Source organism: Heterodontus francisci, chromosome 6, assembly GCF_036365525.1.
Source record: "Heterodontus francisci isolate sHetFra1 chromosome 6, sHetFra1.hap1, whole genome shotgun sequence".
Classification (NCBI taxonomy): domain Eukaryota; kingdom Metazoa; phylum Chordata; class Chondrichthyes; order Heterodontiformes; family Heterodontidae; genus Heterodontus; species Heterodontus francisci.
In genome coordinates, this window is record NC_090376.1 from 41,433,399 (window position 1) to 41,458,446 (window position 25,048).

The 25,048-nt window shown below is 46.6% G+C and overlaps 1 protein-coding gene across 5 annotated transcripts in view; it reads right to left on the reverse strand.

Moving 5' to 3' along the window:
* wdr95 (WD40 repeat domain 95) overlaps window positions 1–25,048 on the reverse strand; it is a 226,868-nt gene that overhangs the window by 149,523 nt on the left and 52,297 nt on the right. For all 5 annotated transcript variants that reach the window (XM_068033522.1, XM_068033521.1, XM_068033525.1 and 2 more), the window contains 2 exons: window positions 23,577–23,630; window positions 15,686–15,769 (listed from right to left, as the gene is read on the reverse strand). In XM_068033522.1, the coding sequence (XP_067889623.1) occupies window positions 15,686–15,769; window positions 23,577–23,630 (138 nt within the window). The remainder of the gene's footprint in view (window positions 1–15,685; window positions 15,770–23,576; window positions 23,631–25,048) is intronic.

Genomic DNA, 25,048 nt, shown 5'->3' on the forward strand with positions numbered 1-25,048 from the left:
CAAAGTAGATAGACGTCTGGTGTAGCAGACTTGGCTTTGTCTAGTTATGCTTCTTAGCAGGTGCAAATGCTGTAAAATTAAATAATTGTTAAAATAGCTTGGATCAAAGTGTTCAGACTATGCATGAGTAGAGAAATGAAGATGCATGACTGCTCAATAAAATTTGTTACACGAATTAATTTTATCCTGTGATTTCAGTCTCTCTTAGGCACCATCGCCAAGTCCAATGAAATAGAAAGCCTTTCCAAATGATGGTACACAACTAATTTGACCTTTATATTTGTCTCTAGATGCAGAAATCAACAAGGGCATGGGTAAGGCTTCCACTGCTATGTCCAGACTGGCCAAGAGAGTGTGGGAAAATGGCACACTGACACGGAACACAAAAGTCCGAGTGTATCAGGCCTGTGTCCTCAGTACCTTGCTCTACGGCAGCGAGGCCTGGACAACGTATGCCAGCCAAGAGCGACGTCTCAATTCATTCCATCTTCGCTGCCTTCGGAGAATACTTGGCATCAGGTGGCAGGACTATATCTCCAACACAGAAGTCCTTGAAGCGGCCAACACCCCCAGCTTATACACACTACTGAGTCAGCGTCGCTTGAGATGGCTTGGCCATGTGAGCCGCATGGAAGATGGCAGGATCCCCAAAGACATATTGTACAGCGAGCTCGCCACTGGTATCAGACCCACCGGCCGTCCATGTCTCCGCTATAAAGACGTCTGCAAACGTGACATGAAATTGTGTGACATTGATCACAAGTCGTGGGAGTCAGTTGCCAGCATTTGCCAGAGCTGGCGGGCAGCCATAAAGACAGGGCTAAATTGTGGCGAGTCGAAGAGACTTAGTAGTTGACAGGAAAAAAGACAGAGGCGCAAGGGGAGAGCCAACTGTGCAACAGCCCCGACAAACAAAATTCTCTGCAGCACCTGTGGAAGAGCCTGTCACTCCAGAATTGGCCTTTATAGCCACTCCAGGCGCTGCTTCACAAACCACTGACCACCTCCAGGCGCGTATCCATTGTCTCTCGAGATAAGGAGGCCCAAAAAGAAATTTGGGTGGAAAACTTGCCATCAGGATGGATTCTTGGTGGAAATATTCAAGGATAGTCTTTCTTCAAAGAACACTGACAGGCACATTCAACAGCACATGGGCAAGTTTCAACCCCATTAAATGGGAAAACAATGAGGTACTGAACCAAGAGAGTAATTGTGCAGTGGAATGTGTATTTGCGTGCATTATAGTCTGACTGCTGTGGTGCTGCTTCAGGACGTGTTTCACATCCTTTCCTCTGAATGGCAGGTCTGAGCAGGAATTAAGAACGAAAATCTGCTGTTTGGGTCCACTCAATTTTTAGACGTCAATTACACAGAATATACAGCACAGAAACAGGCCATTCGGCCCAACCAGTCTATGCAGCATTTATGCTCCACTCAAGCCTCCTCCCATCCTTCCTCATCTAATTCTATCAACATAACCCTCTATTCCTTTCTCCCACATATGCTTATCTAGCTTCCCCTTAAAAGTATCTATACTATTCACCGCAACTGCTCCCTGTGGTACTGAATTCCACATGCTCACCACTCTTTGGGTAAAGAAATTTCTACTGAATTCCCTATTGGATTTCTTGGTGACTATCTTATATTGATGGACTCTAGTTTTGCTCTTCCCCACAAGTGGAAACACACTCTCTCTCTCTCTCTCTGTCAAAACCTTTCAGAATTTTCAAGACAACTATTAGGTCACACCCTCAGCCTTCTCTTTACAAATTGGGAACATCCAAGCAGAAGACTGGGTAAAGATTTGTTACTCCAGATCTGCAGTCACTTTGTGCTGTACATGAATTCTAAGGGCCTTGAAATTCCCAACTGTTCCCTTTATTTCAATAATACACTAATAAAAACATCATTCAGTCTTGCATAGTTTTTGCTGATGTTTATGCATGCAAGCCGCTGAATGCTCTTCATGGCTATGTATAATGCATATCCAGAGATCCTCGAGGATTATTTAAAAAGGTAAAAGTAAGGAAAGTCAGTGAGCAACTTTCAGGCTATTCTACATCATTTCTCTCAGATGATTTTCTTTTGGTTCTTAGGCTTTCTGGAAACTTTGCTGGAATTCAGAATCACAGAATAATACAGTGCAGAAGAAGCCCTTCGGCCCATCGAGTCTGCACCGATGCATTAAAACACCTGACCTGTCTACCTAATCCCATTTGCCAGCACTTGGCCTATAGCCTTGAATGTTATGACATGCCAAGTGCTCATCCAGGTACTTTTTAAAGGATGTGAGGCAACCCGCCTCTACCACCCTCTCAGGCAGGGCATTCTAGACCGTCACCACCCTCTGGGTAAAAAAGTTCTTCCTCAAATCCCCCTTAAACCTCCCGCCTTAAAATTGTGTCCCCTCGTAACTGACCCTTCAACTAAGGGAACAGCTGCTCCCTATCCACCCTGTCCATGCCCCTCATAATCTTGTACACGTCAATCAGGTCACCCCTCAGTCTTCTCTGCTCCAGCGAAAACAACTCAAGCCTATCCACCAACCTCTTTTCATAGCTTAAATGTTCCATCCCAGGCAACATCCTGGTGAATCGCCACTGCACCCACTCCAATGCAATTACATCCTTCCAAAAATATGGCGACCAGAATTGCACACAGTACTCCAGCTGTGGCCTTACCAAAGTTCTGTACAACTCCAACATGACCTCCCTGCTTTTGTAATCTATGCCTCGATTGATAAAGGCAAGTGTCCCATATGCCTTTTTCACCACCCGATTAACCTGCCCTTCTGCCTTCAGAGATCTATGGACAAACATGCCAAGGTCCCTTTGTTCCTCAGAACTTCCCAGTATCAGGCCATTCATTGAATACTTCCGTGTCACATTACTCCTTCCAAAGTGTATCACCTCACACTTTTCAACGTTAAATTCCATCTGCCACTTTTCTGCCCATTTGACCATCCCGTCTATATCTTCCTGTAACCTAACACACTGTCATCACTCTCTGTCTCCTACAGCTAAGCCAATTTTGAATCCACCTTATCAAGTTACCTTGTATCCCATGTGCATTTGCTTTCTTGATAAGTCTCCCATGTGGGACCTTGTCAAAGGATTTGCTGGAATCCATGTAAACTACATCAACTGCACTACCCTCATCTACACACCTGGTCACATGCTCAAAAAATTCAATCAAATTTGTTAGGCATGACCTCCCTCTGACAAAGCCATGCTGACTATTCGTAATTTTGCCTCTCCAAGTGGAATAGATTCTCTCCTTCAGAATTTTCTCCAATAGTTTCCCTCCCACTGACGTGAGACTCACTGGTCTGTAGTTCCCTGGCTTATCTCTACAACCTTCCTTAAATAGTGGGACCACATTAGCTGTTCTCCAGTCCACTGGCACCTCCCCCGTGGCCAGAGAGGAATTAAAAATTAGGGTCAGAGCCCCTGCAATCTCCACCCTTGCCTCCCACAGCATCCTGGGACACATATCGTCCAGACCTGGAGATTTGTTCACTTCTAAACATTCCAAAACCTCCAATACCTTGTCACTCCCTATGACAATTTGCTCAAGAACCTCACAGTCTCTCTCTCTAAGTTCCATATCTACATCCTCATTCTCTTGGGTGAAGACAGATGTGAAGTATTCATTCAACACCCTACCAATGTCCTCTGGCTCCACCCACAAATTTCCCCCTTGGTCCCTAATGGGTCCTACCCTTTCCCTGGTTATCCTCTTCCCATTGATATACTTATAGAATATCTTGGGATTTTCCCTACTTTTACCAGCCAGCGCTTTCTCATATCCCCTCTTTGCTCTCCTAATTTGCTTTCTTCAGCTCCATCCTACACTTTCTGTACTCCACTAATGCTTCCATTGATTTGCTCTCCTTGTATTTGCTCAAAGCCTTTCTTTTCCTTCTCATCGTACCCTGAATGTTTCTGGTCATTCATGGTTCTCTGGGCTTGTTGCTCCTACCTATTACCCTAGAGGGAACATGTTGGGCCTGTACCCTCCCCATTTCCTTTTTGAATGACTCCCACTGCTCTTCTGTAGATTTCCCGACAAGTAACTCTTTCCAGTCTACCTTGGCCAGATCCTGCCTTATTTTACTAAAATTTGCTCTCCCCCAATCCAAAACCTTCTTTTGCAACTTGTCTATTTCTTTCTCCATAACAAGCTTAAACTGTACCATGTGATGGTCACTATCACCAAAATGCTCCCCCACCAACACACCAACCACCTTCATTCCCCAGAATTAGCTCCAGCATTGCACCCTCCCTTGTTGGATCCTCTACATATTTAACTAAAAGTGCTCTACGGGCTGTTCCCAGGGACGCACACCGAGACAAACATCAACTGCTGCTGGAGGACTATCAATTCGGTGAAAGACGCCCTTTGGTCTGCCCGAAACTTGCTGGTCTTCCAGCGCAAAGAGTTGTCCACCACCGAATGTTGCAGACTGGCACATTCCAAGGTCCAGGACTACGTGCTGAGGGACGCACTAAAGCTTGGGGCAGCCGCAGCAAAGGCTCAATGGGGAAAGACCACAGTGTAAGGTTCCCCCACCAAGCTGGACTGAGGGGCTAGAACCATGGGAAGCCCCTCGAACTGTATCGTTAATATTCTCAATTGCTGTAAATGTAAAACTGTAATTGACATGACAATTGTGAAACGGAAGGGTTGGGAAGAAACTCATGACATTATTGAAAGAAACTGATCTCTTTTGCAATGTTTGTATTTTTTCGTGCTGTTTGGAAACTGTTTGGCAATGTAATTTTTACAGATTTTTAGGAATAAAGTATATTTTGGAAATAAAAAAAAAAAAATTTAACTAAAAGGTTCTCCTGTATACATTTTAAGAACTCCACTCCATCTAAGCCCTTAACACGATGACTATCCCAATTAATGTTGGGAAAGTTGAAATCACCTAATATAATTATCCTATCATTATTGTTACACACCTCCGCGAATTGCACACATATTTGCTCCTCAATTTCCCGCTGACTATCTGGGGTCTATAATAAACACCTAGCAATGTGGCTGTCCCTTTTTTATTCCTAAACTCTACCCATAAAGCTTCATTTGATGCCCCCTCCAAGATATCATCTCTCCTTACTGCAGTAACTGACTCCTTAACTAATATTGCAATGCCCCCTCCTCTTTTACCCCTTCCTCTGTCTCGCCTGAAGATTCTATATCCTGGGATATTGAGCTGCCAATCCTGCCCCTCCCTCAACCATGTCTCCGTGATGGCTACTATATCATAATTCCACGTGTCAATCCTTGCCCTTAACTCATCCATTTTACCTACAATACTCCTGGCATTGAAGTAGAGGCCTTCCATCCTGGTCTTACTCCCTTGAAACTTACTTCCGCTGTATTCCCTCTGAATTGTTCGCTTTCCTGTGTTTAGCTGTGTCCCTATTCTGGTAGGAGTCTGCATCCCCTCCCCCTGCCAAATTAGTTTAAACTCTTTCCAACAGCACTAGCAAACCTGCCAGCAAGGATGTTAGTCCCCTTCTGGTTCAAATGTAGAGCGCCCCACTTGTACAGGTCCCACCTTCCCCAGAAACGGGCCCAGTGGTCCAGGAATCTAAAACCCTTCCTCCTGCACCAACTCTTAAGCCACGTGTTCATCTGTGCTAGTCTCCTATTTCTATACTCGCTAGCACGTGGCACTGGGAGTAATCCAGAGATTACAACCTGAGAGGTCCTGCTTTTTAGTCTCCTGCCTAACTCCCTGAATTCTTGATGCAAGACCTCATCCCTCTTTCTACCTATGTCATTGGTACCAACATGTACCATGACCTCTGCCTGATCACCCTCCCCATTCAGGATGCCCTGCAGCCGTTCAGTGACATCCCGGACCCTGGCACCAGGGAGGCAACACACCATCCTGGAGTCACGTTGACGGCCACAGTGGCGCCTATCTGTTCCCCTGACTATAGAATCCCCTATTACTATTGCTCTTCCCCTCTTCCTGTGCAGACAGGCTGCTTGCGGTGCCAGAAGCTTGGCTCTGTCCGCACTCCCTGGAAGAACCAGCCTCATCAGCTTCCAAAATGGAATACCGATTTGCAAGTGGGACCCCAGGGACTCCTGAACTACCTGCCTGTTTCTCTTGGACTGCCTGGTGGTCACCCATTCCCTTCCTTCCTCAAATCCCTTCAGCTGCAGTGTGACCACCTCTCTATACATGTGATCCACGATGCTCTCAGACTCCCGGATGCTCCACAGTGTTTCCAGCCGCCGTTCCAGCTCTGAAACCCGAGCTCCAGGAGCTGCAGCTGGACACGCTTCCTGCACACATGCTGGTCCCAGGGACTGGAAATGTTCCCGGATTCCCACATGCAGCAAGAGGAGCAAACCACGGCTTTAAGCTCTCCTGCCATGACTAAACCCTTTCAATTTAAAACTTTAGAAGACTATTATAATTTTTTAAAAAACAACTAAGTCTTGCTAAAACAATTGTTTTGATATTTTATGCTTCTGCTCCACCAGTGCCAGTTGTCCAAGGGGAAGTCCCAATTTCTGAACTTTCTGAAGGAAGAATGAGGATTACCACACAGGTCAGACTGAACTGTGTGTCTATTAGATATTGCTCACACACCTGCACCTCACGTAGAGATGCACTTGGTCAGAGGATTAGTGCATGCAGAAACTCCAGTTTCCACGGGACATCATGACAGTAGACTCAAAGGCATAAGTATGATATATAAAGACCTGACTAATCTTATCACTAGATGATTGTTTGGAAGCACCTTAATCAAATATTTCATGCTTTAAGCACTATTGCATAAAAGGTGAACATGGTGAGGAAAGCTGCCTTCATCTCCTTCCAAGCATGCTGCAATACTAATCTATGGTATGATACTCTGGAAAGGGCAACATTCATACAAACATAGAAACATAGAAAATTGGAGCAGGAGTAGGCCATTCGGCTCTTTGAGTCTGCACCACCATTCAATACGATCATGGCTGATCATCCAAACTCAGTACCCTATTCGCACTTTCTCCCCGTATCCCTTGATTCCTTTAGCCCTAAGAACTTTATCTATCTCTTTCTTGAATATATTTAATGATTTGGCCTCAACTGCTTTCTGTGGTAGAGAAGTCCACAGGTTCACCACTCTCTGGGTGAAGAAATCCCTCCTCATCTCAGTCCTAAATGGCTTACCCCTTATCCTTAGATTGTGACCCCTGGTCCTGGACTCCACCGCCATTGTTAGAATTTGTAGGTTTCTATGAGATCCCCTCTCATTCTTCTAAACTCTAGGGAATACAAGCCTAATCAACCCAATTTCTCTTCATACATCAGTCCTGCCATCCCAGGTATCAGTCTGGTGAACCTTCGCTGCACTCCCTCCATAGCAAGAACATCCTTCCTCAGATAAGGAGACCAAAACTGCACACAATATTCCAGATGTGGTCTCACCAAGGCCTTGTATAATTGCAGCAAGACATCCTTGCTCCTGTATTCGAATCCTCTTGCTATGAAGGCAAAAATACCATTTGCCTTCTTAACTGCCTGCTGCACCTGCATGCTTACTTTCAGCGACTGGTGCACAAGGACACCCAGGTCTCGCTGCATCTCCCCCTTTCCCAATCTATCGCTGTTCAGACAATAATCTGCCTTTCTGTTTTTGCCACCAAAGTGGATAACCTCACATTTATCCACATTATACTGCATCTGCCATGTATTTGGCCACTCATTCAACTTGTCCAAATCACACTGGAGCTCCTCCCCACAGCTCACACTCCCACCCAGCTTTGTGCCATCTGCAAAGTTGGATATATTACATTTAATTCCCTCATTTATATCATTAATATATATTGTGAATAGCTGGGGTCCTAGCACCAATCCCTGCGGTACCCCACTAGTCACTGCCTGCCACTCAGAAAAAGACACGTTTATTCCGACTCTTTGTTTCCTGTCTGCCAACCACTTCTCTATCCAGTTCAGTACCTTACCCCCATACAGATTCCACATCAGGATTCTCTGAGCTAATATCCTTCCTCACTATTGTATTGATTTCCTCTTTTACTAACAACGTTACTCCACTTCCTTTCCTTTTTTGCCTATCCTTCCTAAATTTTGAATACCCCTGGATGTTCAGTTCCCATCCTTGATCACCTTGCAGCCATTTCTCCATAATCGCAACTATATCGTATCCATTTACATCTATTTGCGAGGTTAATTTGCCTACCTTTTTGCGAATAGTCCACGCATTGAGACACAATGCCTTTATAGAACATAGAACATAGAACATACAGCACAGAACAGGCCCTTCGGCCCACAATGTTGTGCCGATCCTTTGTCCTCTGTCAAGGACAATTTAATCTATACCCCATCATTCTCCTTTATTCATATACCTATCCAAAAGCCTTTTGAAAGTCCCTAAAGTTTCTGACTCAACAACTTCCCCGGGCAAGGCATTCCATGCCTCGACCACTCTCTGGGTAAAGAACCTTCCCCTGACATCCCCCTTATATCTCCCACCCTTCACCTTAAATTTATGACCCCTTGTAACGCTTTGCTCCACCCGGGGAAAAAGTTTCTGACTGTCTACCCTATCTATTCCCCTGATCATCTTATAAACCTCTATCATGTCACCCCTCATCCTTCTCCTTTCTAATGAGAAGAGGCCTAGAATGTTCAGCCTTTCCTCGTAAGACTTATTCTCCATTCCAGGCAACATCCTGGTAAATCTCCTCTGCACCCTCTCCAAGGCTTCCACATCCTTCCTAAAATGAGGCGACCAGAACTGCACACAGTACTCCAAATGAGGCCTTACCAAGGTCCTGTACAGCTGCATCATCACCTCACGGCTCTTAAATTCAATCCCTCTGCTAATGAACGCTAACACCCCATATGCCTTCTTCACAGCCCTATCCACTTGAGTTGCAACTTTCAATGATCTATGCACATAGACCCCAAGGTCTCTCTGCTCCTCCACATGCCCAAGAACCCTACCGTTAACCCAGTATTTTGCATTCATGTTTGTCCTTCCAAAATGGACGACCTCACACTTTTCAGGGTTAAACTCCATCTGCCACTTTTCAGCCCAGCACTGCAACCTATCCAAGTCCCTTTGCAGACGACAATAGCCCTCCTCGGTATCCACAACTCCACCAACCTTTGTATCATCTGCAAATTTACTGACCCACCCTTCGACTTCCTCATCCAAGTCGTTAATAAAAATCACAAACAGGAGAGGACCCAGAACTGATCCCTGCGGCACGCCACTGGTAACTGGGCTCCAGGCTGAGTATTTACCATCTAAGACCACTCTCTGCCTTCTATCAGTTAGCCAATTCTTAATCCAACTGGCCACATTCCCCACTATCCCATGCCTCCTGACTTTCTCCATAAGTCTACCATGGGGGACCTTATCAAATGCCTTACTAAAATCCATGTACACCACATCCACTGGTTTACCCTCATCCACTTGCTTGGTCACCTGCTCAAAGAATTCAATCAGGCTTGTGAGGCAAGACCTACCCCTCACAAAACCGTGCTGACTGTCCCGAATCAAGCAGTGTCTTTCCAGATGCTCAGAAATCCTATCCCTCAGCACCTTTTCCATCAACTTGCCTACCACCGAAGTAAGACTAACTGGCCTGTAATTCCCAGGGTTGTTCCTATTCCCTTTCTTGAACAGGGGCACAACATTTGCCACCCTCCAATCACCTGGTACCACCCCCGTCAGCAGAGAAGATGAAAAGATCATTGCCAGCGGCTCTGCAATTTCATCCCTTGCTTCCCATAACATCCTTGGATATACCCCGTCAGGCCCGGGAGACTTGTCTATCTTCAAGTTATTCAAAAACCCCAACACATCTTCCCTCCTAACGAGCACTTCCTCGAGCTTACCAGTCTGTTTCACACCGTCCTCTTCAGTAATACACCCCTTCTCATTCGTAAATACCGAAGAGAAGTACTCATTCAAAACCTCACTTATCTCTTCCGGCTCAACACACAGTCTCCCGCTATTGTCCTTGACCGGACCTATGGTCCCCCTGGTCATCCTCATATTTCTGACATACGCGTAAAAGGCCTTGGGGTTTTCTTTTATCCTACCCGCCAAGCATTTTTCATGCCCTCTCTTAGCTCTCCTAATCCCTTTCTTCAGATCCTTCCTGGCCATCTTGTATCCCTCCAGAGCTATGCCTGTGCCCTTTTTCCTCAACTTTATATACGCATCCTTCTTCTTCCTAACAAGACTCTCAACCTCTCTTGTCAACCACGGTTCCCTCACATGACCATCCCTTCCCTGTCTGACAGGGACATGCTTATCAATGGCCCCTACTATCTGCTCCTTGAAAAAGTTCCACATTTCGACCGTGCCCTTCCCTGCCAGCATATGCTCCCAACTTATGCTCCTCAGTTCCTGCCTGACAGCATCATATCTACCCTTCCCCCAATTGTAAACCTTGCCCTGTTGCACATACCTATCCCTCTCCATTACCACAGTGAATGCTACAGAATTGTGATCACTATCTCCAAAGTGCTCGCCCACCAACAGCTCTATCACTTGCCCTGGTTCATTACCTAGTACCAAATCCAATATTGCCTCCCCTCTGGTCGGGCAGTCTACATACTGAGTCAGAAAAGCTTCCTGGACATACTGCACAAACACTACCCCATCCAAACTATTCGATCTAAAGAGTTGCCAATCAATATTTGGGAAGTTGAAATCCCCCATAATTACTACCCTGTGACTTCTGCTCCTTTCCAAAATCTGTTTCCCAATCTGCTCTTCCACCTCCCTGCTGCTATTGGGGGGCCTATAGAAAACTCCCATCAAGGTGACTGCTCCTTTCCTGTTCCTGACCTCAACCCACAGTGCCTCAGTCGGCAGATCCTCCTCGAAAATTCTTTCAGCAGTTGTTACACTATTTCTAACTAACAATGCCACCCCCCCACCTCTTTTACCACCATTCCTAATCTTATGAAAACATCTATAACCAGGTACCTCCAAAAACCATTCCTCCCCCTCACCTATCCACGTTTCAGTGATGGCCACAACATCGTAGTCCCAAGTGCCCATCCACGCCTTCAATTCACTCACCTTATTCCTGATGCTTCTTGCGTTGAAGTATACGCACTTTAACCCTTCTCCGTGCCCATCTGTCCTCTGTGACAGTGCTACCTTCCCCAATACCTCACTACACTCTTTGTCTTTCTGAGTGGACCCACTGGTCCCTGGATTACAAGTCCGGTTCCCATCCCCCTCCCAAACTAGTTTAAACCCTCCCGAACAGTACTAGCAAACCTCCCTCCCAGGATATTGGTGCCCCTCTGGTTCAGATGCAGCCCGTCCTGTTTGAACAGGTCCCATCTTCCCCAGAATGCAGTCCAATTATCCAAGAACTGGAAGCCCTCCCTCCTACACCATTCCTGCAGCCACGTGTTCAGCTGTGCTCTCTCCCTATTCCTAGCCTCACTATCACGTGGCGCCGGCAACAAACCAGAGATAACAACTCTGTCCGTCCGAGCTTTCAGCTTCCAGCCTAACTCCCTAAACTCACTTCTAACATCTGTGCCACCCTTCCTTCCTACGTCGTTGGTGCCAATGTGCACCACGACCTCTGGCTGCTCCCCCTCCCCTTTAAGGATCCTGAAGACGCGATCACAAACATCACGGACCCTGGCACCAGGGAGGCAACAAACCATCCGTGCGTCTCGCCTGCGCCCACAGAACCGCCTGTCCGTACTCCTCACCATCGAGTCCCCGATGACTAGTGCTCTCCCATTTTCCCTCCTTCCCTTCTGAGCCACAGTGCAGGACCCCGTGCCAGAGGCCCGGTCACTGCAGCCTGCCCCCGATAGGCCGTCCCCCCCAACAGTATCTAAAACTGTATACTTGTTGTTGAGGGGAACGACCACAGGAGATCCCTGCACTGACCTCTTCCCACCTCTAACTGTTACCCAGCTGCCTTTGATTTGTGGAGTAACGACCTCCGTGTAGCTTCTATCTATCAACCCCTCAGCTTCCCGAATGATCCTCAGTTCATCCAGCTCCAGCTCCAATTCCCTAACACGGTCTGATAGGAGCTGGAGACGGATGCACTTCCAGCAGGTGAAGTCGGCAGGGTCACCGGAGGTTCCCCTCACCTCGAACATTCTGCAGGAGGAGCAATACACTACACTGGCTGCCATTTCTTTTATTCAATTACCCCTTAGTTAAGTACAACTATAGATATTAACAAAAACAGTAAATAGCTTACCTGCTCAGTCCTTTTTGGTTAGAGGAGGAGGGTAAAAAGGGTCTTATTATTAGGTTAGAGGAGGAGGATGGGTGGGAGACACTACATGTGTAGTGGCTCGGGTTTACTCAGCTCCGCACCTTTAAGGAAAATACCTACCCAGGAGTCCTCGCTGCCGACCAGCTTCCGGTTCCTCCGGCGCCAAAAGAAACTCAAAGACAAGGAAAACAGTAAGTAAAACAGTAAGTACTTACTTTTAAAACACAGCTCCTGATGCCTTCACTCACCCAACGAAGAGTCGCTACCTTCTCCTGCTGCTCCGCCGGGAGCCGGGAATGTGTCTTTTTCACATTCTTAATCATCTTAGCATTATTTCACACTATGGCCCTATTTATTTCTTGCCCTTGATTTCTATGTCTTCCACTTTTGTCTTTTTGTTTCCTGTCTTTCGTTTCTATCCTTGTTTCCTCCTCCTCAGTCTCCCTGCTCAGGTTCCCATCCCCCTGCCATTCTTGTTTAAATCCTCCCCAACAGCACTAGCAAAAGCCCCCGCAAGAACGTCAGTTCCAGTCCTGCCTGGGTTTAACCCATCCCGCTTGTGCAGGTCCTGCCTTCCCCAGAACCGGTCCTGATGTCCCAAGAATCTAAATCCCTCCCTCCTGCACCATTTTTCCAGCCACACATTCATCTGGTCTATTCTCCTCTTCCTATACTCACTAACACGTGGCACAGAAAGTAATCCTGAGATTACTACCTTTGAGGTCCTGCTTTTTAATTTAGCTCCTAACTCCTTAAATTCATCTTGCAGGACCTCATCCCTTTCTCTGCCTATATCGTTGGTACCGACATGTACCAGGACCACTGGCTGTTCACCCTTCCCCTTCAGAATGCCCTGCAGCTGCTCTGAGACATCCTTGACCCTAGCACCAGGGCAGCAACATACCATCCTGCAGTCTCGTTTGCGGCCACAGAAACGCCTGTCTGTTCCCCTTACGATTGAATTCCCTATCACTATAGCCCTGCCGCTCTTCTTCCTGCCCTCCTGTGCAGCAGGGCCATCCATGATACCATGAACGTGGCTGTTGCTGCTTTCCTCTGGGAGGCCAACCCCCCAACAGTATCCAAAGTGGTATATCTGTTTGAGAGGGGGATGGCCACAGGGGACTCCTGCACTACCTGCCTGTGCCTACTACTTTTCCTGGTGGTCACCCATCCCTTTTCTGCCTGTGCAGCCATTGCCTGCGGTGTGACCACCTCGCTAAACATGCTATCCACGACGTCCTCAGCATCGTGGATACTCCGCAGTGAATCCACCCGCAGGTCTGGCTCCGTAATGCGGGTAGCCAGTAGCTGCAGATGGATACACTTCCTGCACACATGATCGTCAGGGACCATGGAAGCGTCCCTGATTTCCCACATAGCGCAGGAGGAGCATATCACCGGTCGGTGCGAGCTCTCCTGCCATGACTTATCTTTAGATTAGTGAGTTATTCCCTTTAAAAAATACTAATTACACTAGGGGCCTTGTTCTACTCCAAACACTACCCACTAAAATCTAAAGTCCTTAATAAATTACACTAATTTAAAAACCACACACTTTAGTTAGTACTAACCTTATCACTTGAGGTTTTTTTTTTCAAAAAAACTTTCCCCTTTTTTTTCTAAAGCTATTTAAATGCACTAACAGCTGTTACTTACCAAACCAAACACCTTGCAGGTTTCATGCTACCATCTCATGCAGCACCACCTAATTAAACAGGGGATCAGGGATGCTAAGCTTTTTTTTTATTTCCAAAATATACTTTATTCATAAACATCTGTAAAAATTACATTGCCAGACAGTTTCCAAACAGCACCAAAAAATACAAACATTGCAAGGGAGATCAGTTTCCTTCAATACTGTCATGAGTTCCTTCCCAACCCTTCCGTTTCACAATTGTCATGTCAATTACAGTTTTACATTTACAGCAATTGAGAATATTAACGATACAGTTCGAGGGGTTTCCCATGGATCCAGCCCCTCAGTCCAGCTTGGTGGGGGAACCTTACACTGTGGTCTTTCCCCATTGAGCCTTTGCTGCGGCTGCCCCAAGCTTTAGTGCGTCCCTCAACACGTAGTCCTGGACCTTGGAATGTGCCAGTCTGCAACATTCGGTGGTGGACAACTCTTTGCGCTGGAAGACCAGCAAGTTTCGGGCAGACCAAAGGGCGTCTTTCACCGAATTGATAGTCCTCCAGCAGCAGTTGATGTTTGTCTCGGTGTGCGTCCCTGGGAACAGCCCGTAGAGCACAGACTCCTGTGTTACAGAGCTGCTTGGGATGAACCTTGACAAAAACCACTGCATCTCTTTCCACACCTGCTTTGCAAAGGCACATTCCAGGAGGAGGTGGGAGACCGTCTCTTCCCCACCACAGCCAACGCGGGGGCACTGTGCGGAGGGGGCGAGACTTCGGGTGTGCATGAAGGATCTGACGGGGAGGGCCCTTCTCACCACCAGCCAAGCTACGTCTTGGTGCTTGTTTGAAAGTTCTGGTGATGAGGCATTCCGCCAAATGACTTCGACGGTCTGCTCGGGGAACCATCCGACAGGATCCACCATTTCCTTTTCCCAACCTGATGGAAGAACTCATCCATAAAGTGGTCCTTTTCCACAGTGATAGTCACTTCATCGTCATAACTCTCTTTGTACGCCCGCAGGTCCCCCAGCCGGTCCTTCATGACGGGAAGCCCCGGTGTCGGGCCGCTCAGGTCAGTGGCTGGGCCGCACCCGCTCCCTCCGCCCGGGATCAGGGATGCTAAGCTGCTCACTTGCTTGCTGACTCTTGCATGCCTGCACACCAAGTTTCCTTCCACTTCACTGTTTACTGTTATTTTGACCCCTCTTCCTTTGGTAAAGGTAGGCAGTGGATTGAAATACCTTTTCTGGCTTTTCAAATGTTGTAAGAATTTCCAGCCCCTTATTTTGCCACTTCCCTTTAAGCACCTGCATCCTTTAAATTTCACCAAAACTGCAATTTTTTAGTCCCACTGCTAGGCTCCCACTGTACCAGGAAGTATGCTAATGAAATGTTCATGCAAAATTTGCATACAATTTGCAATCATTTGGGACTAGTCTTTTCTCATTGCATAAAATCTAACCTAATAAATTCCAGAGCAAATCCTGGTATTGTATCCTAACTTCTGCTTAACCAAGGTCTTAACAAGCTCATGCGACTTTATCATATTTCCATTAAAGGTGTAGAGCACTTTATTGGATCGCAAATGCAAACTCAGAACACGACTATAAACGAACAGTCTGTCATTGTGCTTCATTTCAGAATTTCCTGTGTCGTTAACAACACCTCTCCAGTTACCACAATTAGTACCAAGAGGAAATTTCATTCCCCCTTTATCAGGAAATATGCTCTGAGCAGAGAGAAAAACATAAGAATTACAACAGTATCTGTCCTGCCAACTTCCAACACTTACTATTCCATGGAATCCCAGACACTTCTTCATTATCTTCTTGAATGCTCCCACATCCAAGGATTTCCTGCCGGCATTTTCAAACTCCTAAAAACAACAGAAGCAAAGAAAGACTTACTTTTCACACAATAAGACTTCATTTTTTAGGTAAATTATGATGTGGATGCTCAGTAATTTGCTTATTTTTTTCTGTACATGATTCTGGTCAGGTTATATTAACCTCCCATGAGCTCCTTCACAGATTGTAATCCATATTTTAATTGTTCAGGCTGCTCACTTGCATTACAACAGTGACTACACTTCAAAAAGTACTTCATTGGCTGTAAAGCATTCTGAAACGTCCGGTGGTCATGAAAGGTGCTATATAAATGCAAGTCTTTTTTTTTCTCTCCACACAGCACAAACTGAAGCCCTGATTTTGACTCCAGGTGCATTTGGAGTGGGTGGATGTAAGAAATGGGACATTTATAAATGCTACATCGCATAATAATATAGAATTCTTATAGAGATAGTTCTCTCTGTCGTTTATTAAGAAAGATTCTATAGCAGGCAGCAAGGGCAGTGGAGGTCTGTTGTCTCTGCCAAGGACATGACTGTAGCACAGGCTCTGAAATAAGACATTCCTAAAGCTGATAAGATGGAGCTTTGTACCCTCCTCTAGTCAAGTGTCTGGCACAAGTTGACAAACAATACCAAGCACAAGAGAAAGGTGACGTCGGGGAACAGAGTGATGGACGAGGGTGGGGGGGTACCACCCCTGACACCTTGGGTACCTGTATTCATTGGTTAGAAGGGTTTGAACAAGTGATTGACATAGAGTGAACTACCAGCCCCCAAAAATAAGGTATATCAATAGATGGCCGGAGGAGCAGAGACAGCAGCCCACATCTGACAGAAGATGCAGCGCTTCCTGACTCCTCAGCTAACTGGAGGAGGCAAAAAGACAGAGGGAGAGATAGCGAGAGTGAAGAAGTCTGCCCTTCCAGTTGCAGAGATGGGCTTCAAAATTATCTGTCAGGGGTCATACACTTCTTCTGTCCATTTAGCTTATGCATCATATATAAACTGTTGCTTCTTAATAAATATAATAAACCTTAAAATTACTCGACCACCTATTTTGGGTAGTCTGTGACTCCCAAACCTAAATCTTACACATTTATGGCTCAAACAGCAACCCTGTAGACAGCTGAACATAAGGCCCTTTTAAATCCAGGCCTCATTAGAATAGCAGGGCCAGGCTGCCCTCACAACTGCCTGCAGAAATAGGCAGTCTGAGCCCTGTTGTACACAATTTCCATGCGCCTGACAACTGTACTGAAAGCACAAATGCATCTTTTTAAGTGAGATCACATTCCCTATTTTCATTTGCCGTGCTCACACTGCTTTTAAGTGCTTCACAAGGTTATAAAATGCTTTCAAGGGCAATTAGGGATGGGAAACAAATGCTGGCCTTGCCAACGATACCCACATCCCATGAAACAAATATAAAAAGAAGGCTGCACCACAATTCTCTCATGCCTCTGGAGGTTCTAAAGTGAGAAAGTGAGGGGAAGGAGGAAGCAACTCCCCTTGCGCCACTTTGCAGCTTTGATAGAAACTTAAATGGCTGCCAATATGGGCTCTAGCACCAAGAGACAGATGTGCACCCTGGAGAGACTGATGGACCAAATGGCCAGGGACCATGATGGAGCCTCCCATCTTCAGTCTGCTCTCCTGCAGTTCAGAGGAAGTGATGAACCCCAGCCCCACAGGGACAGCAGTGATATGATGGGAGCGGCAAGTGTTGCCCTCTCCCAGGATATAGGCACGTCTGTGCCTTCCCCTCAGACAATGTCCATCGTGATGGCAGCTAATCAGCTGGGCCAGCAAACTCTTCCGCAGGCAGCCAAGGAGCAGCAGTTGACAGTCAGTCCTTCACAGGCTGACACCTGCAAGTCTCACACTTTACAGTGTTTGTTGAAGTTAAAACACTAAAAATGGGCATATCAATGAAACAGTTGTAGGATACATGCATCCTACATATTTTACAGGTTCATCACACCACACATTATCCATCATACATCACACAAAAAATATTCTTATTGTCCCAAATGACCCTTTAGCATAAAACGAGAGACTATTAAACCTGAAAGTGAAAAACTAATTTGATAGGCCTTTAACATATTAAAACGATCCAAGGTACTTCACAGGAACATTATAAAACAAAATATGACACCGAGCTACACAAGGAGATATTAGGTCAGATGACCAAAAACTGGCTCAAAGAGGTAGGTTTTAAGGAGTGTCCTAAAGGAGGAAAGTGGGGTAGAGAGGTGAAGAGGTGTAGGGAGGGTATTGCAGAACTTGGTGCTAGGCAACTGAAGATGCGGCCACCAATGGTGGAATGATTAAAATCGGGGATCCTCAAAAGGTCAGAATTAGAGGAGCGCAGAACTCTCAGAGGATTGTGGAGCTGGAGGATATTACAGGGAGGAGCCAGGACAGGGAGGGATTTGAAAATAAGGATCAGAATTTTAAATTCAAAACGTTGCTTGACCGGGAGTTAATGTGGGTCAACAAGCACAGTGATAGGTGAATAACAGATAAATGACATTTGGGAGAAAGGTACAAGCAATCACCAATCAAAAACACCAATGGCCCTAAAACCAAACAGCTCAAGGAACAAATTCAAACTTTCAGCAGCCATTTTGGTTTCTCACCTATTCACAATTTCTGGTCCCCTTTAGCAGACATGTGCCTCTAGTAGTGTAGGTACTCGTCATTGCTATTTAAATTAGGCAACTCCTCCCTGACCTTGCACACTTTGGCTGGGTCATTGCTGCAAATCATATGAAAGTGCAACCTGCATTTATGCTGGTAAATTGGAACCACTGAATTTAGCCTCCCCTAATGTTTTCCTATTAACTGACTGCAGTCTAAGGCCATCAGATGCAGGAATGTTTTGCTCCGTACCAATCTATACAATATTGGAGATATGACCAAAGTGCCATCACAAGATTGCTGGACTGTAATCTAACCTCCACATTTGTACCATGAACACAAGAGTTGCTGCAGCTACAACTCAACATTCAGTATCAATCTGTAAAAGCTATTCAGAAGAACCACAGTAAAATGTCACACTGTGCTTCTTCAGCCAGTGAAACTTTCCCACACCTTTTTGCAAAGCTAACAGTATCTCAGTTACGCAGTAGTTTAAATGCCACATTAACTATCACTTGTGGAACCAGGTCGTTGAAGGTGAATTAGGGTATGGGAAACCTGTTATCTACTCTCAGCAACCAAGGGACATTAAATATAAAAGAAAAAAAACTTAAATGAAGATGAGAATAAGTTATGTGTGAGTTAATCCTAGAAATCTGCAATTGGGAGAGTCAGAACGTGAAAATGTAAATTCCAGGAGCCAGCTTGCTCAGATATTTCTATCATATTCATGATCTTTTTTTTCCCCAAAATATACTTTATTCCTAAAAATCTGTAAAAATTACATTGCCAAACAGTTTCCAAACAGCACGAAAAAATACAAACATTGCAAAAGAGATCAGTTTCTTTCAATAATGTCATGAGTTTCTTCCCAACCCTTCCGTTTCACAATTGTCATGTCAATTACAGTTTTACATTTACAGCAATTGAGAATATTAACGATACAGTTCGAGGGGCTTCCCATGGTTCCAGCCCCTCAGTCCAGCTTGGTGGGGGAACCTTACACTGTGGTCTTTCCCCATTGAGCCTTTGCTGCGGCTGCCCCAAGCTTTAGTGCGTCCCTCAGCACGTAGTCCTGGACCTTGGAATGTGCCAGTCTGCAACATTCGGTGGTGGACAACTCTTTGCGCTGGAAGACCAGCAAGTTTCGGGCAGACCAAAGGGCGTCTTTCACCGAATTGATAGTCCTCCAGCAGCAGTTGATGTTTGTCTCGGTGTGCGTCCCTGGGAACAGCCCGTAGAGCACAGACTCCTGTGTTACAGAGCTGCTTGGGATGAACCTTGACAAAAACCACTGCATCTCTTTCCACACCTGCTTTGCAAAGGCACATTCCAGGAGGAGGTGGGCGACCGTCTCTTCCCCACCACAGCCGACGCGGGGGCACTGTGCGGAGGGGGCGAGACTTCGGGTGTGCATGAAGGATCTGACGGGGAGGGCCCTTCTCACCACCAGCCGAGCTACGTCTTGGTGCTTGTTTGAAAGTTCTGGTGATGAGGCATTCCGCCAAATGACTTTGACGGTCTGCTCGGGGAACCATCCGACAGGATCCACCGTTTCCTTTTCCCGTAGGGCCTTGAGGACATTCCGTGCAGACCACTGCCTGATGGACCGGTGGTCAAAGGTGTTTTTCCGCAGAAACTGCTCCACGAAGGATAGGTGGTACGGCGCCGCCCAACTGCACGGAGCGTTCCGCGGCAATGTGACCAGGCCCATCCTTCGCAACACCGGGGACAGATAGAACCTCAGCACGTAGTGACACTTGGAGTTTGCGTACTGGGGATCTACACATAGCTTGATGCAGCCGCACACGAAGGTGGTCATCAGGGTGAGGGCCACGTTGGGTACATTTTTCCCGCCCATGTCCAGAGATTTGAACATCGTGTCCCTCCGGACCCGGTCCATTTTAGATCCCCAGACGAAGCGGAAAATGGCTCGGGTGACTGCCACGGCGCAGGAGTGGGGTATGGGCCAGACCTGCGCCACGTAGAGCAACAACGTGAGCGCCTCGCACCTGATGACCAGGTTCTTACCCACAATGGAGAGAGATCGCTGCCCCCACATGCCCAACTTTTGTCGTACCTTGGCTACTCGCTCCTCCCATGTTTTGGTGCACGCCCCGGCCCTTCCGAACCATATCCCCAGCACCTTCAGGTAATCTGACCTGACGGTGAAGGGGACAAAGGATCGGTCAGCCCAGTTCCCAAAGAACATGGCCTCGCTCTTGCCGTGGTTAACTTTGGCTCCCGAGGCCAGTTCGAACTGGTCGCAGATGCTCATCAGTCTGCGCACGGACAGCGGATCCGAGCAGAAGACGGCGACGTCATCCATGTACAGGGAGGTTTTGACCTGAGTGCCTCCGCTGCCTGGGATTGTCACCCCTCTTATGCTCGCATCCTTCCTAATAGACTCAGCAAAGGGTTCAATACAGCAAACAAACAAGACCGGGGACAGAGGACAGCCCTGTCTGACTCCAGATTTGATCGGGAAACTTTCAGATTCCCACCCGTTGATTGACACTGCGCTACTGATGTTTGTGTAGAGCAGTTGGATCCAATTGCAGATTCCCTCCCCAAACCCCATTTTGGAAAGCACGTCCATCATGTAGGTGTGCGATATCCTGTCAAAAGCCTTCTCCTGGTCCAGGCTGATGAGGCAGGTGTCCACCCTCCTGTCCCGTACGTAGGCGATCGTATCCCTGAGTAGCGCGAGGCTATCAGAGATCTTCCTGCCGGGTACAGTACAGGTCTGATCGGGGTGAATCACCAGCTCCAGAGCAGACTTGACTCGACTGGCTATGACTTTGGACAGAATCTTGTAATCAACATTAAGCAGTGAGATGGGCCGCCAATTTCTGATTTCTACCCTCTCCCCCTTCTGCTTGTAAATGAGGGTGATGCTGCCTTTTCTCATGGATTCTGACATGCTACCGTCCAGGAGCATACTCTCGTATACTTCCAGCAGGTCCGGGCCGACCCAGTCCCACAGGGCCGAGTACAACTCGACCGGTAAGCCGTCGCTCCCGGGAGTTTTACTCGCCTCGAAAGACTCGACGGCCTTTGTCAGCTCGTCCAGAGTTAGCGGCTTGTCCAGTCCCTCCCTCCTGCTGTCATCTAAGACCTCTGTGATAGATGACAGGAAGGACTGGGAGGCTCTGCTGTCTGTGGGCTTCGCGTCATACAACCCAGCATAAAAGGATTTGCTGATCCTTAGTATGTCGGACTGCGAAGACGTTACCGAGCCATCTTCTTCCTTCAGGCTGCTGATAACAGAGCTCTCTCTGTGTACCTTTTGGAAGAAGTAACGCGAGCACGTCTCATCCTGCTCGATGGAGCGGACTCTGGACCGGAAGATGATCTTGGAGGCCTCCTTGGCAAAGAGCGAGGCCTGCTGGCTCTTCACCTCTTGGAGGTCCTCCTTGACCTCGACCCCCATTGACTGCAACCGGAGTAGATTTTGCATAGTTTTCTGGAGTCGGGACAGTTCTCTCTGTCTCTCTCTCGCCTTCTGAACACCTTTGTGGATGAAGAACCTCTTGATGTTCTCCTTAATCGCTTCCCACCAGTGAACTGGAGACTCAAAGAGGGGTTTCACGGTCCTCCAACCATTGTAATCCCTTTTGAGTTCCTCAACGTTCTCTGGGGTCAGCAGTGTCGCATTGAGCTTCCACGTCCCTCTGCCAACCCGCTGGTCGTCCTGTAAGTGACAGTCGGCCAGTAAGAGGCAGTGGTCGGAGAAGAACACCGGCTTGACGTCGGTGGATCCGACCGTGACAGCACGGGACACAAACAGGAAGTCAATCCTGGAACGGGCAGACCCGTCCGATCTTGACCATGTGTATCTGCGCTGCGCTCCGTCTGCAGGTTTGCTGAAGACGTCGTGCAGTTTGGCATCCTTAACTGTTTCTATTAGGAATCTGGACGTAGCGTCCAGTTTGCTGTCGTCACTGCCGGATCATCCAGCCGCATCGATGATGCAGTTGAAGTCACCGCCTAGGATGACCGGCCTGGACGTCGCCAGCAGCAGTGGGAGCTGCATGATCTCTAGTCAACATTTTTAGCATCTAGACTATCTAGAAGAGCTCTTTCCTACATCTTATTGTGTTTATACCCTCTACACACTACTATTAAAGAAAGCTTTCCTTTTTAAAATGTCGACCATTTAAAGTGGTTTCTGACAGAACTAATTTATTCCACATAACTCCTATATCTAGAAGATATGGTTGTATAAATTATTTAGTTATTACTGTCTCTCTGATATTGTAGTTGTGGCTTTTTATCCTACACTTAGCATCTAAAAAAGAAATGTTGACAGCCACGTTATCTTTTCCTCCCACTGTTTTACACACCTGTATCATATTTCTACAACATTCTTTCCTTTTGTGTGTGATGGTAATGAGTGCAATTCAGGGCTAATAACAGGCTGTTAGAACCTGACTGAGTTAAGTGCTGCTCTGTTTGTCTTTTCAGAAAGAGTTTTCAAACAGGCGACCCATGCAGCTCGATAAGGCCTCAAAATCAGGCCGGAATAGCTGCTAGGAAGGTAAGTTGTGGAGGGAAGGTCACGGTTAGAGGATGGGGATTCCTGGTCAGCTGCAACCCAGATTATTTTTGGGTAATTTGATATAATTCAACACTTATCTTTGGCATGTCGTCAGTTCCAACACCTGTGGAATTGATTGGAATGTGCACAGTGTAGGCTCAGACGAAAAATGTTAAGTGGGGTCCTATTTATGTTCTAGGATCCCGATTTCCAGATTAATAAGGGCCTTTTGCCTGAATCAGACCAGTGCTTGGACAAAATGGAGCTGGCTGGATTGCCAGTGTTAGTGGGGCAGTAAGACATCAAACAGCATTTTGAGGTTGTAACTGTCCTGTTAATGTCTAACGAAGGCAGTGAATATCAATCTCAGAGAGCGGCTTTATTAACTATATTCTGTATGTGCTTCTGCAAAGCTGTCTTAATAACTTTTACGTGTTACGAACAAGTGATAGCACCTAGGAGAAATAATTTTAATGGCAAATAATTTAGTTTAATATGCTATAATCATTATTACTTTTCTTCATTATACCGTAATTAAGTGGATGCCTATCTAATTGCATGTTGCATCTTTCACTCAAATCTTATCTTAATTTCACTATGATTTCATAATTTCATCAATGATAGCATGCTGGATTTAAAAGGAGGCAAGCTCACCTGAAAGGCAGCCTGGATGCTCTTCAGGTGTTCCAGGGAGACTTGTTGTTCAATCTGTAAACAAAAAAAAGTTGCTCTTTATGCACTATAGTTTTTTTTATTCATCCAGTCATGGTTTTTTTTTATTCATTCATGGGATGTGGGTGTCGCTGGCTCGGCCAGCATTCATTGCCCATCCCTAATTGCCCATCCTAATTGCCCTTCAGAAGGTGCCTTCTTGAACCGATGCAGTAGGGCAGCACTAGCTGGGCCAGCATTTATTGCCCATCCCTATACAACTGAGTTGTTTACTGGGCCATTTCAGAGGGCAGTTAAGAGTCAAGCACATTGCTGTGGGACTGATTCATATATCGGCCAGAACAACTAAGGATGGCAGATTTTCTTCCCTGAAGGACATTAGTGAACTAGATTTGTTTCAAAAAAACAATAATCCAGTAGGGGGTAGGAGGGACATGGGCCCAAAACTGGTGACAAAATTCAGTTAAGAAAAAAGTTATCTGGTTTTGGATTGATCTGCAGCGGTCTCCTTTAAGGACCACCAGTTAGGCCACTCTATGCCCAGCACCTAAGTAGGAGCTGCATTGCAAATGCTCCACCCAGAGGACTCTCCCTGCTATCTATCAAAGGGGAGCTCACTGCAAGGATCTTCCTCAATCGGCTCCTTCCAGAGTTGAGCACTGTGGCCGTCTCCCGGCAGAGGCTCCACAGACATGATCTTCACTGCGTGGCAAATCCAAGAAAAATGCAGCAAGCTACATGACCTTTTATGACCTCACAAAAGCCTTTGACTCTGGTCAACTGCGAAGGCTTCTGGAGCATCCTGCTAAAATTTGGCTGCCCTCAGAAGTTTGTCACTGTCATGAAAACCCTACATGCCAAATGGGAAGTATTAATTTCATCGGTTGGAACCTTGCATTAGACTTTTACTGGAAATTCTAACAAGTAACTTTTTTAAAAAGTAAACTGGCAGTCAGGATGGCCACTGCAAATTACATTTGAAACACCAAAAGATCAGACTGGAGATGACACGACTGACTCAACCTAGCCAGAACAATGGGGTGCTCTCTGATTGAATTACCTGGAATGGCTTTATCAGCACGGACGTCAGGGGCGATCTACACCCATTGACTTTGAAAGAACCAACCCCTCCAGGTGTGACTGGACACCTTGAGGGGTAGAGCCTTGAATCTCAGAAAAGATTCCGGAAAAACCGCATTAAAACGACAAAGGGGCTTGATAATGTCATGTGACTGCCTGCGCAGCTCTGGACAGACTGTAAGCTTGGTCACACAGAAAGCATACAGAAGTAACTGAAAAGCCATTCAGTATATATTAAGTAAATACTAAATATTAAGAGAAGACCCGGCTGCAACTGGAAACCACCTCCCCCCCACAAGTCTGCAGACCGCCACAGCCAGCAACTAGAGGATAAGGATCGAACCCCTCTTCTGCCTTTAGGAGTCCTGAGAAAA